Below are 13,420 nucleotides of genomic sequence, written 5' to 3' on the forward strand. Positions count from 1 at the left end.
CATCTCGCGAGATTTCGGGCTGGCCCGTCCGACGGCGCCGCTGATGCTGCGAAAGCCGCTCGTTTGATTGACAGGGAACATGTCGGTGCGGAGGGAGAGCGCCGGGATGCGGCTGATGGCTCGGGAGACGGGGAGTACGTACACCCAATGTACACGCCACCTTTAAAAAAAGAAACAAAAACAAAAAAGAAAGAAAGAAACAAAAACGGTTACGTTTGCCGTTTAGTGTTTATTCATTGTGCAGTGATGTGTTAAACATTTTTTTATTATTTTATTTATCTTGACTCTGAGCCACGCAATGGATCCAGGAGAGGCGAGCGCTGTGGTCAAATTTTATTTCTCTCGAAATTGTGTATCTTGCTGTTAGCTCAGCTCTCAGCTTCAGTACCACTACCTGAACTACCCTTATGAAAACACTTCGTCAGGGAATACAAAAAGGACGTTTACAATGAAGTCGCCTTCCAAATAGGGGGAAAAAAAACCTTTTTTAAAACACATTTAAATAATTGATAAATCCAGCTACTTTGCGTTTACCAACTTGTTTCCATCTGATCGGCGATTCATTTGAACGATACTTTAGGATCAAATTCGGGAAAGTGAGATACAAACGACCACTGCTCGCAAACTATGGACGAGGAGAATATGACAAAAAGCGAGGAGCAGCATCTGAGTTTGCAAAAAGCGCTGGAGCAGTGTGAGCTGGTGCAAAATATGATAGACATTAGCATATCCAGTTTGGAAGGTTTAAGGACCAAATGTGCCACATCCAACGACTTGACACAAAAGGAAATACGAACACTGGAGGTAAGCGAATCCTCAGCTTTTTTTCACATGTAATAAAATGTAGCCATAACGCACCCAGCAAAGAGGTAGTGATGTCTCCCTGTGCAATGCAATTATTTATATTGTACGATGCATATGTTTGCAATTGAACGGTGCAATACTGGCTAAATTTAAAAGAATCGGGTGTATTTCTTAATTTTTCCCCCAGCTATATGTTGGCTTGCGTGCGGTGTAATAAATTAAAAAGCTGCAGTGTTGTGAGCTTGCGCGTTCTGCAGGTGGTGAACAAGGCGGCTCTGCCATTCAATTCCCATCATATTTTCCCAGCAAAACCTTAAGGCCCTACACTACGAGCCTCTGTCGGCATTTTAAATGTATATTTTAAAAAATTAGCTTGCTAATTTCTAAAATGGTCAACTGTATCTCATTGCGCAGAGGATTGTGGTACATTTGCGCGTTCAATTTTGAGACAGTTTAAAAGTTGACCCATTTTATTCTTAATTATGGAAGGATTATTTTAATTGAGCAAAATAGCGTTTTATCCTCAGTTTTGCAACGGACACCTTGTATTCTTGTACACTTGTATTCCTACATAGGCTACGTATGTGTGTGTGTCTGTGTGTGTGTGTATGTATGTGTGTGTGTGTGTGTGTGTCATGCTACTTAAGGTAACGGAGCAGTGGATTTAGGTTCACATGTTTTCAGGATGGTTTAAACCAACGACCCCCCCAGTGGACACATCCGTAGGCGGGGAATTTTAAACCATTTTAACTAAATTTACCGGGGTTACTTAAATAAAATAAAGAAAAATATTATAAATAAATAAACCGTGAGTGTGACTGACGCTTTTATGCTCTGAACATGTGTTTTTCTTGCTGTTGCGGCTTTACTTGATTGCAATCGGTGGTCGTGGATAAACTCAAACTTGGGCCTTTCCGTGATTTAAAGCGTAATCTGAAAGTCAGCCCACGCGTACAGCTGAAATATTTGTCATATTTGGCATGGCCGTATATTACCAGGGCTGAAGTCGGTGTTTCTTTATGCTTATTATGGTAGAAGGAGCATAATGTATTTCTCGGGCGTGCTGAAAGACCCTCGTTGTTCTGCAAATATTGATTATGCCAAATACATGTAGGTAGGTGCTATAATTTTCAGGATTGCTCGATCTCCAACATCTAAGTGAAAACTTAAATGGTTTTCTGTGTACTGTGATGTGCTCAGATATATTCTTGAATGTTTTTCCTCAAAAACTGGAAAAATGTTGAGTTTTTGATTTCTCAGCGCAGTGAATGTGTGTTGTCACGCAGAATCTGCATTATAAGAGTAGGGCCTGTGATGAAGGGATTTAACATGCGGAATGGTGCACCAGGTTTGCCTCGCTTCTGTGGGCGAAAGTTTCGCATTCAAGTACGATAAATAACTCGCAGTTAAACAGGTACAAAATAAGAGCACGTTGAAGGAATGACAGGGGTAACAAGGGGTGTGTGAGGACCACCTACAGTTAGGCCCAGAATGACAACAGGTAGGGAGCCAGCTTTGGTGATGTTATGAGGCGTGACATTAAAGATGTGAAGTGAGGAGATTCCCGCAGTAGCACGAGTGACCTTTTCATGCTTTCAGATCTGAATAGCCAGACTAAATGGCTTTCTCTTAAACATTATTTGACATATTGTATTTTATTGATATCTCATAAAAAAAGGCTTTTCATGAAGTTGTTTAGAAGTTCATTGTAAATACTTTGTTTCCTGGCAAGGAAAAAACCTTAGACTAAAAGAATATCAATGTGTATCAGTTTTGCTGAGAAAATCTCAATTTGTGTCACTTTATTTATAGAAAATAACTTGCATAGTTTACATGGTACCCACTGATACACTTGAATAAAGGATACAGTTATAAAGGATATGAATCTACAGCTTAAACAGGATGCTTCCTGGGAAAGCTTATCTGTCTGGTGTTTTTATACAGTATATTATTTATTTACTCCAGTTTAAAAAGTCTTTAAACAAATTAGTTTGAGCCATTTAAAGTATTGCTAACCTATTTTTTAAATGTTTACTTTTTAAAGTATCTATTTAAAGTAACTTTTTCAGTAGAAATATGAAACATAGCACTCCAAACTTAATATTAATGATTTAGGACTGTAAGAAGTCAAAATCTAAGAAGAGAATCTAAATGTTTTTTTGCTGTACCATTGTTTAGATGTTTAGTTGGTAAAATGAATTCAGCAAAAATTTCTGTCCAAAGGATTCCTCCTTAGGGAGGAAGTTTCAAAACATCAGATGAGAAACACACATTCCCTGACACTCTGTTTGAAGGCTGGACTGGGAGCAGCTTCTGGAAGTCAATTATGTGACTCCAAGCACATGACAAGCCACAGACCCAGAGACCAAATGGTAGCTGGTTTTTAGGACACCAGGAATAAGGGTTTTAATGTGTGCGGAGTTTGCATGTTCTCCCCATGTCATTGTGGGGTTTCCTCCGGGTACTCCGGTTTCCCCCCACAGTCCAAAAACATGCTGAGGCTAATTGGAGTTGCTAAATTGCCCGTAGGTGTGCATGTGTGAGTTGGTGTGTGAGTGTGCCCTGTGATGGGCTGGCCCCCCATCCTGGGATATGTTCCCTGCCTCGTGCCCATTGCCAATGGCTGGATGGATGGATGAATCAATAGACAGGCTCCTGGTTGAATTTTGGGGAGCTGATGCTGTGTCATGGCAGTTTGCTGGAGGCGGGGCATGGCAGAGCTTTTAAAGTTCGTTCAGTACGTGTGTTTGTGGCCTCGCTTTTGAGTCAGTAACGCTCCCCACTTATGGCTCTCTATAACCCATTCAAGCTAATCCAGCATCCAGGTCCCTGAAGAGAAAATGTGACCCTTTGCACATTGGCCGGAGCAAGCACAGATCAGAATGCTGTTTATTAGGTCAACACACTTATAAAAAAGGCATCAGAGTATCAGATGATATATGGACATACCCAAAATTAAATCCCCCCCCCCCCCCCCCCCGGGATAATTTGTTAATGCTTAGATCAGGGTTGATATTTGTGTTTTTTATTATATTTTTTTAATGTAGCACAAACATCACTTTTATATAATGTTGGTTGACTCATAAAAACCCAATCTGTAGGTAGTGTGGGTGGTCTCCTGTGGATGGAGTTCAGACTTTTAGCTTGAAATCAATTCCAAAATAACCATTTTAAGATAAGAAAAATCCCATTGGGACTGATTTTCCTCCTGTGTCCTAAACATAACAAAATGAAGACTAATATTAATAACAAGTCATTCACAAAGTTCTTCAGGCTATAACTGTCTTTTATTTTCTTTTATATTGTATTATAATAAAGTGGAAAATGTGATTCTGTTAATAATTCATACTCTCTGTAGTGTACAGAGGAATTTTAAGAGTTGCAGCATGAAATTATGTAAACAAACGCTTCGTTTTCTCATCCTCATATTTAAATCCAAGAACAACAAGTATTTAGTGATGAACTGAACAGTATGCAGAGAAAGAATTGTTTTCGCATTCGGCCATATGCATTGTTGTTTGTACAGTTTTCTATGCGCTCATCTGTCTGGTAGCATCAAGATTGCAAGTTGACTTGGCTGCGAAACTGAAAAATGTAGGTGGCTCTCCGCTATGTCTGTGTGGTGATGTAAATGCGGAGTTTGCTCACAGTTTCTGCGTGGCTGACTTTATTGGGAATGGTGCGCTGAAGCTCCGCGAGGTAACGGCATAGAGATTCCTACCCCCCGCGCCCTCTCCAGGCTATGGATGGCATGTTGTGTTTCGTTCTCATCTTTATCTGTCGTATTTGAGTGATTTCAATGGATAGGGAGGCAGTGTGCCAGTCAGCTTCAGTCCGTCCAAATCCACAGTTCCCATCAGCTGGTAAAGCCAGTCAGCTTGACTGCTGACGCCTTCAGCCAGTTCCCATTTCTCTTGAAATCGACAGAACACCGAGGAATCACCTCATGTGATTTCAGAAGCCTGGGTATGTATTTTTAAAATTACACAGATTCTGATTTTATATTATAGGTAAGATGTCTCTTATAAATGCAATGATACTCTAGGTTTAGGGAAAACTACAGCTAAATACAATTAAAAATCAGAACATTTTTAACTGAATATTTACTGAGCATGCTCAATGAAATTCATTTCTATTCTTAAATTTTGTTTTCTTATTTTACTTAAACTTTATTTCAATTTTCAATTGTTGCTCTTCTCTTGCATCCAGAACTAAATATTACAATCATAGTGCCAAATTCATTTAAAAGGTACCTGTGTTTGAGGTTTGGGTCATCCAGGAGTCGTCTTCTGACTTTTTAGTTGTTAGACATTATAAGAAAAGCTAAAAGATAATCAGATGCAGTCTGGCCACACTAAACTAGGAGAAGATGAACAACTGTGCTTGTTTGAAACTGTTATGTTTGTTTAACTGTTATATAAAAATGCTATTTTATACCTGTTATGGCACCTGCTATGTTTGATTTTAAACACAGTTATTATATTTGTTGAAACCTAAATTATCATTATTTCATGTTGCCCCTGGACTAAGGGAGAGTGCTTATGTCATGTGATTGGGGTCTTTGGGGGGTGTACTGCCAGCTGGAGAGACAATTTGTACTCTCAATCCATAACTTGGGCTGAAGACTTCTGTAAACTGCATGCAGATGTCCTCCCAGATATGGTGTTTCCCGGAAGCTGTTTGATTATTAAGTTTGATGGTAACTGTAAAGCAGAGGGACCAGTGCAGCGCTTCAGCGGTAACCCGCGTGACCTGACACCTTCACGGTCGTGAGTTTGATTCCCACGGCTGCCTCTGTGCGAGTGAAGCTCATTCTGCAGCACAAAACACATGCAGTTCAGTAGTGGTAACTCCTGAAGCACTTGCCAGGTGGGGGCCGTGTAAATCCGCCCTGAAGGCTGCCACATCCAGATCTCTTCTAAGTACAGTTGCCATGTTGCTGTTTCCTCTTTGGAACCCATATGGGACACGATTTGTGCTGTATTTTCGGACCACGCAATTGATCCCCCCCCCCTCCCTCTAGACATTTTATTCTTGGAGACCCGGGGACGAGGGGTGGTGTCCCTTATATATTCACACTGTAAGTGGCAACCCTATGAAATCCATCATTCTCCACTATGGAAAATGGCTGTCCATCTAAGGCAGTCATCTCCATTATTTTAGTAGTTATGTCTTTAGCTCTGATGCTGCCAACGTTTAATACTGGTAAACTTTCAATATCGGCCTGCAATAGCAGCCAAGACTGACGCGTTCAACCGATACTGATATCTTAATTTTATAACATTAAATAACAAAAATCAGCCAGTACCGATATGTTAATCTATATATCGTGCATCTCTACAGATGCTCCTGTAACATATAGGTGTCCTGCGACCGCTACTTCCTGGGATAGGCTCACCTTGACCCCGTCCTGGAAAACAGATGCTGATAATAACTACATGATATACTAATCAGAAATATAACAGTGAAGCGAACAGAACTTGTGCTTTAATAACAACAGCATAATTATAAATTATGCTATCGCAAAAATAGTCTGTGTATTTGAAATGTTTCCAGGCATGTAGTAAAGGGCGCGAGACGTTCACTTGGTTAAGTGCTGGATTTGTTTCGATCGTGTGTGAATTTTCCACTCAGGGTGTAAGAGGCGTGTGCAGCATCGTGCGTGGTGGCGGGCGGAAGCTGCAGCATGTCCAGGTACACGGGAAAACGCTCCCAGCTCCCAGCACGCGTGAGGGAGACTGGAAGCCTTCTTGCTTTTGCCTTAACCCCATTCACCTCTCGCATTTGCCACACAAACTGAAAATAGACTGAAACTTAAAAAATGACTCGGCAAAATAACTATTGTGATTGAAGGTTTCTTGGAAGATCACTCTTTTCCATACATGTAGTCATAAATGTAAATGTACCATCGTTAAGAAAAGGTGGTGAGTTACTCGGTGGGGGGGGGGGGGTGTAATCCTGTCGTTCACCTAGAGGATGCCATTGATATTTTACAGCTTCAACTCAGCTAGTTTGTGTGGTTCGTCTCCCAGTCTCTCAGATTCTTGACTCTGGTGGAAGTGATATCTCCGAACAGAAGAGCAAATTTCCAAAACTGATGTATTCCAGTGAAAAATGTTTGGTAAATGTCCAGATAGCATTGGTACTTGCTTATGGAGTTGTCCTGCCCACGTATCCCACGGATTGAGTGAGTTTTAGAAATCTGCTCTTCTGTCATCCCTGCTGTCTGCGTTTGTGTATCACAGCGACCACCTCTCCACACACCACACTGCTGTCTGCGTTTGTGTATCACAGTGACCGCCTCTCCACACACCACAGTGCTGTCTGCTTTTCTGTATAACAGTGACCGCCTCTCCACACACCACACTGCTGTCTGCGTTTGTGTATCCCAGTGACCGCCTCTCCACACATCACACTGCTGTCTGCATTTGTGTATCACAGTGACCGCCTCTCCACACATCACACTGCTGTCTGCATTTGTGTATCACAGTGACCGCCTCTCCACACATCACACTGCTGTCTGCATTTGTGTATCACAGTGATCGCCTTTCCACGCACTAGAGTACTGTCTGCGTTTGCGTATCACAGTGACCGCCTCTCCACACACCACACTGCTGTCTGCGTTTGTGTATACCAGTGACCGCCTCTCCACACACCACAGTGCTGTCTGCGTTTGTGTATCACAGTGACTGCCTCTCCACACATCACACTGCTGTCTGCATTTGTGTATCACAGTGACCGCCTTTCCACGCACTAGAGTACTGTCTGCGTTTGCGTATCACAGTGACCGCCTCTCCACACACCACACTGCTGTCTGCGTTTGTGTATACCAGTGACCGCCTCTCCAAACACCACAGTGCTGTCTGCGTTTGTGTATCCCAGTGACCACCTCTCCACACACCACAGTGCTGTCTGCGTTTGTGTATCATAGTGACCGCCTCTCCACACACCACAGTGCTGTCTGCGTTTGTGTATCACAGTGACTGCCTCTCCACACACCACAGTGCTGTCTGCGTCTGAGTATCACAGTGACCGCCTCTCCACACACCACAGTGCTGTCTGCGTTTGTGTATCACAGTGACTGCCTCGTCACACACCACAGTGCTGTCTGCGTTTGTGTATCACAGTGACCGCCTCTCCACACATCACACTGCTGTCTGCATTTGTGTATCACAGTGACCGCCTTTCCACACACTAGAGTACTGTCTGCGTTTGCGTATCACAGTGACCGCCTCTCCACACACCACACTGCTGTCTGCGTTTCTGTATCACAGTGACCGCCTCTCCACACACCACAGTGTTGTCTGCGTTTGTATAACACAGTGACCGCCTCTCCACACACCACACTGCTGTCTGCATTTGTGTATCACAGTGACTGCCTCTCCGCACACCACACTACTGTCTGCGTTTGAGTATCGCAGTGAACGGCTCTCCACACACCACACTACTCTCTGCGTTTGTGTATCACAGTGACCGCCTCTCCACACATCACAGTGCTATCTGCGTTTGTCTATCACAGTGACCACCTCACCACACACCGCAGTGCTGTCTGCGTTTGTGTATCACAGTGACCACCTCTCCACACATCACAGTGCTATCTGCGTTTGTGTATCACAGTGACCGCCTCTCCACACACCACAGTGCTGTCTGCGTTTGTGTATCACAGTGACTGCCTCTCCACACACCACAGTGTTGTCTGCATTTGTGTATCACAGTGACTACCTCTCCACACACCACAGTGCTGTCTGCGTTTGTGTATCACAGTGACTGCCTCTCCACACACCACAGTGCTGTCTGCGTTTGTGTATCACAGTGACTGCCTCTCCACACACCACACTACTGTCTGCGTCTGAGTATCACAGTGAATGGCTCTCCACACACCACAGTGCTGTCTGCGTTTGTGTATCACAGTGACCGCCTCTCCACACATCACACTGCTGTCTGCGTTTGTGTATCCCAGTGACCGCCTGTCTGCGTTTGTATATCACAGTGACCGCCTCTCCACACATCACACTGCTGTCTGCGTTTGTGTATCCCAGTGACCGCCTCTCCACACACCACAGTGCTGTCTGCATTTGTGTATCACAGTGACCACCTCTCCACACACCAGAGTACTGTCTGCATTTGTGGATCACAGTGACCGCCTCTCCACACATCACACTGCTGTCTGCATTTGTGTATCCCAGTGACCGCCTCTCCACACATCACACTGCTGTCTGCATTTGTGTATCCCAGTGACCGCCTCTCCACACACCACAGTGCTGTCTGCGTTTGTGTATCACAGTGACCGCCTCTCCACACACCACACTGCTCTCTGCGTTTGTGTATCACAGTGACCGCCTCTCCACACACCGCAGTGCTGTCTGCGTTTGTGTATCACAGTGACCGCCTCTCCACACACCACATTGCTGTCTGCGTTTCTGTATCACAGTGACCGCCTCTCCACACACCACAGTGTTGTCTGCGTTTGTATAACACAGTGACCGCCTCTCCACACACCACACTGCTGTCTGCATTTGTGTATCACAGTGACTGCCTCTCCGCACACCGCAGTGCTGTCTGCGTTTGTGTATCCCAGTGACCGCCTCTACACACATCACACTGCTGTCTGTGTTTATGTATCACAGTGACCGCCTCTCCACACACCACACTGCTGTCTGCGTTTCTGTATCACAGTGACTGCCTCCCCACACACCACACTGCTGTCGGTGTTTGTGTATCACAGTGACCGCCTTTCCACACACTAGAGTACTGTCTGCGTTTGTGTATTACAGTGAACGCCTCTCCACACACCACATTTTTGTCTGCGTTTGTGTATCACAGTGACCGCCTCTCCACACACCACAATGCTGTCTGCGTTTGTGTATCACAGTGACCGCCTTTCCAAACACCACAGTGCTGTCTGCGTTTGTGTATCACAGTGACCGCCTCTCCACACACCGCAGTGCTGTCTGCGTTTGTGTATCACAGTGACCGCCTTTCCACACACTAGAGTAATGTCTGCGTTTGCGTATCACACTGTTCGCCTCTCCACACACCACACTGCTGTCTGCGTTTGTGTATACCAGTGACCGCCTCTCCAAACACCACAGTGCTGTCTGCGTTTGTGTATCCCAGTGACCACCTCTCCACACACCACAGTGCTGTCTGCGTTTGTGTATCATAGTGACCGCCTCTCCACACACCACAGTACTGTCTGCGTTTGCGTATCACAGTGACCGCCTCTCCACACACCACACTGCTGTCTGCGTTTCTGTATCACAGTGACCGCCTCTCCACACACCACAGTGTTGTCTGCGTTTGTATAACACAGTGACCGCCTCTCCACACACCACACTGCTGTCTGCATTTGTGTATCACAGTGACTGCCTCTCCGCACACCACACTACTGTCTGCGTTTGAGTATCGCAGTGAACGGCTCTCCACACACCACACTACTCTCTGCGTTTGTGTATCACAGTGACCGCCTCTCCACACATCACAGTGCTATCTGCGTTTGTCTATCACAGTGACCACCTCACCACACACCGCAGTGCTGTCTGCGTTTGTGTATCACAGTGACCACCTCTCCACACATCACAGTGCTATCTGCGTTTGTGTATCACAGTGACCGCCTCTCCACACACCACAGTGCTGTCTGCGTTTGTGTATCACAGTGACTGCCTCTCCACACACCACAGTGTTGTCTGCATTTGTGTATCACAGTGACTACCTCTCCACACACCACAGTGCTGTCTGCGTTTGTGTATCACAGTGACTGCCTCTCCACACACCACAGTGCTGTCTGCGTTTGTGTATCACAGTGACTGCCTCTCCACACACCACACTACTGTCTGCGTCTGAGTATCACAGTGAATGGCTCTCCACACACCACAGTGCTGTCTGCGTTTGTGTATCACAGTGACCGCCTCTCCACACATCACACTGCTGTCTGCGTTTGTGTATCCCAGTGACCGCCTGTCTGCGTTTGTATATCACAGTGACCGCCTCTCCACACATCACACTGCTGTCTGCGTTTGTGTATCCCAGTGACCGCCTCTCCACACACCACAGTGCTGTCTGCATTTGTGTATCACAGTGACCACCTCTCCACACACCAGAGTACTGTCTGCATTTGTGGATCACAGTGACCGCCTCTCCACACATCACACTGCTGTCTGCATTTGTGTATCCCAGTGACCGCCTCTCCACACATCACACTGCTGTCTGCATTTGTGTATCCCAGTGACCGCCTCTCCACACACCACAGTGCTGTCTGCGTTTGTGTATCACAGTGACCGCCTCTCCACACACCACACTGCTCTCTGCGTTTGTGTATCACAGTGACCGCCTCTCCACACACCGCAGTGCTGTCTGCGTTTGTGTATCACAGTGACCGCCTCTCCACACACCACATTGCTGTCTGCGTTTCTGTATCACAGTGACCGCCTCTCCACACACCACAGTGTTGTCTGCGTTTGTATAACACAGTGACCGCCTCTCCACACACCACACTGCTGTCTGCATTTGTGTATCACAGTGACTGCCTCTCCGCACACCGCAGTGCTGTCTGCGTTTGTGTATCCCAGTGACCGCCTCTACACACATCACACTGCTGTCTGTGTTTATGTATCACAGTGACCGCCTCTCCACGCACCACACTGCTGTCTGCGTTTCTGTATCACAGTGACTGCCTCCCCACACACCACACTGCTGTCGGTGTTTGTGTATCACAGTGACCGCCTTTCCACACACTAGAGTACTGTCTGCGTTTGTGTATTACAGTGAACGCCTCTCCACACACCACATTTTTGTCTGCGTTTGTGTATCACAGTGACCGCCTCTCCACACACCACAATGCTGTCTGCGTTTGTGTATCACAGTGACCGCCTTTCCAAACACCACAGTGCTGTCTGCGTTTGTGTATCACAGTGACCGCCTCTCCACACACCGCAGTGCTGTCTGCGTTTGTGTATCACAGTGACCGCCTTTCCACACACTAGAGTAATGTCTGCGTTTGCGTATCACACTGTTCGCCTCTCCACACACCACACTGCTGTCTGCGTTTGTGTATCCCAGTGACCGCCTCTCCACACACCCCAGTGCTGTCTGCGTTTGTGTATCACTGTGACCGCCTCTCCACACACCACACTGCTGTTTGCCTCTGTGTATCCCATTGACCGCCTCTCCACACACCGCAGTGCTGTATGCGTTTTTGTATCTCAGTGACCGCCTCTCCACACACCGCAGTGCTGTCTGCGTTTGTGTATCACTGTGACTGCCTCTCCACACACCGCAGTGATGTCTACGTTTGTGTGTCACAGTGACTGCCTCTCCACACACCACAGTGCTGTCTGCGTTTTTGTATCTTAGTGACCGCTTCTCCACACACCACACTGCTGTCTGCGTTTGTGTATCCTAGTGACCGCTTCTCCACACACCACACTGCTGTCTCTGTTTGTGTATCACAGTGACCGCCTTTCCACACACTTGAGTACTGTCTGCGTTTGTGTATCCCAGTGACCTCCTCTCCACACACCACACTGCTGTCTGCGTCTGTGTATCCCAGTGACCGCCTCTCCACACACCGCAGTGCTGTATGCGTTTGTGTATCTCAGTGACCGCCTCTCCACACACCCCAGTGCTGTCTGCGTTTGTGTATCACTGTGACTGCCTCTTCACACACCGCAGTGCTGTCTGCGTTTGTGTGTCACAGTGACCGCCTCTCCACACACCACAGTGCTGTTTGCGTTTGTGTATCGTAGTGACCGCTTCTCCACACACCACACTGCTGTCTGCGTTTGTTTATCCCAGTGACCGCCTCTCCACACACCGCAGTGCTGTCTGTGTTTGTGTATCACAGTGACCGCCTTTCCACACACTAGAGTACTGTCTGCGTTTATGTATCACAGTGACCGCCTCTTCACACACCACACTGCTGTCTGCCTCTGTGCATCCCAGTGACCGCCTCTCCACATACCACAGTGCTGTCTGCGTTTATGTATCCCAGTGACCGCCTCTCCACACACCACACTGCTGTCCGCGTTTGTGTATCCCAGTGACCGCCTTTCCACACACCACAGTGCCGTCTGCATTTGTGTATCCCAGTGACTGCCTCTCCACACACCACACTACTGTCCGTGTTTGTGTATCCCAGTGACCGCCTCTCCACACACCACAGTGCTGTCTTCGTTTGTGTATCCCAGTGACCGCCTCTCCACACACCACAGTGCTGTCTGCGTTTGTGTATCCCAGTGACCGCCTCTCCACACACCACACTGCTGTCCGCGTTTGTGTATCACAGTGACCACCTCTCCACACATCACACTGCTATCTGCGTTTGTGTATCACAGTGACTGCCTCTCCACACACCACAGTGCTGTCTGCGTTTGTGTGTCACAGTGACCGCCTCTCCACACACCACAGTGCTGTCTGCATTTGTGTGTCACAGTGACCGCCTCTCCACACACCACAGTGCTGTCTGCGTTTGTGTGTCACAGTGACCGCCTCTCCACACACCACAGTGCTGTCTGCGTTTGTGTGTCACAGTGACCGCCTCTCCACACACCACAGTGCTGTCTGCATTTGTGTGTCACAGTGACCGCCTCTCCACACACCACAGTGCTGTCTGCGTTTG

At 46.7% G+C, this 13,420-nt stretch overlaps 1 protein-coding gene across 1 annotated transcript in view; it reads left to right on the plus strand.

Annotated features, from left to right (window-relative positions):
* Positions 1 to 43: 43 nt before the first annotated feature.
* The window catches only part of ksr2 (kinase suppressor of ras 2), a 93,912-nt gene continuing 80,535 nt past the window's right edge, over positions 44 to 13,420 (plus strand). Inside the window, exon 1 of the mRNA XM_048995756.1 lies at positions 44 to 804. Within this exon, the coding sequence (XP_048851713.1) occupies positions 628 to 804 (177 nt within the window). The 5' untranslated portion in view covers positions 44 to 627. The remainder of the gene's footprint in view (positions 805 to 13,420) is intronic.

This window comes from Brienomyrus brachyistius, chromosome 2, assembly GCF_023856365.1.
Source record: "Brienomyrus brachyistius isolate T26 chromosome 2, BBRACH_0.4, whole genome shotgun sequence".
Taxonomy (NCBI): Eukaryota; Metazoa; Chordata; class Actinopteri; order Osteoglossiformes; family Mormyridae; genus Brienomyrus; species Brienomyrus brachyistius.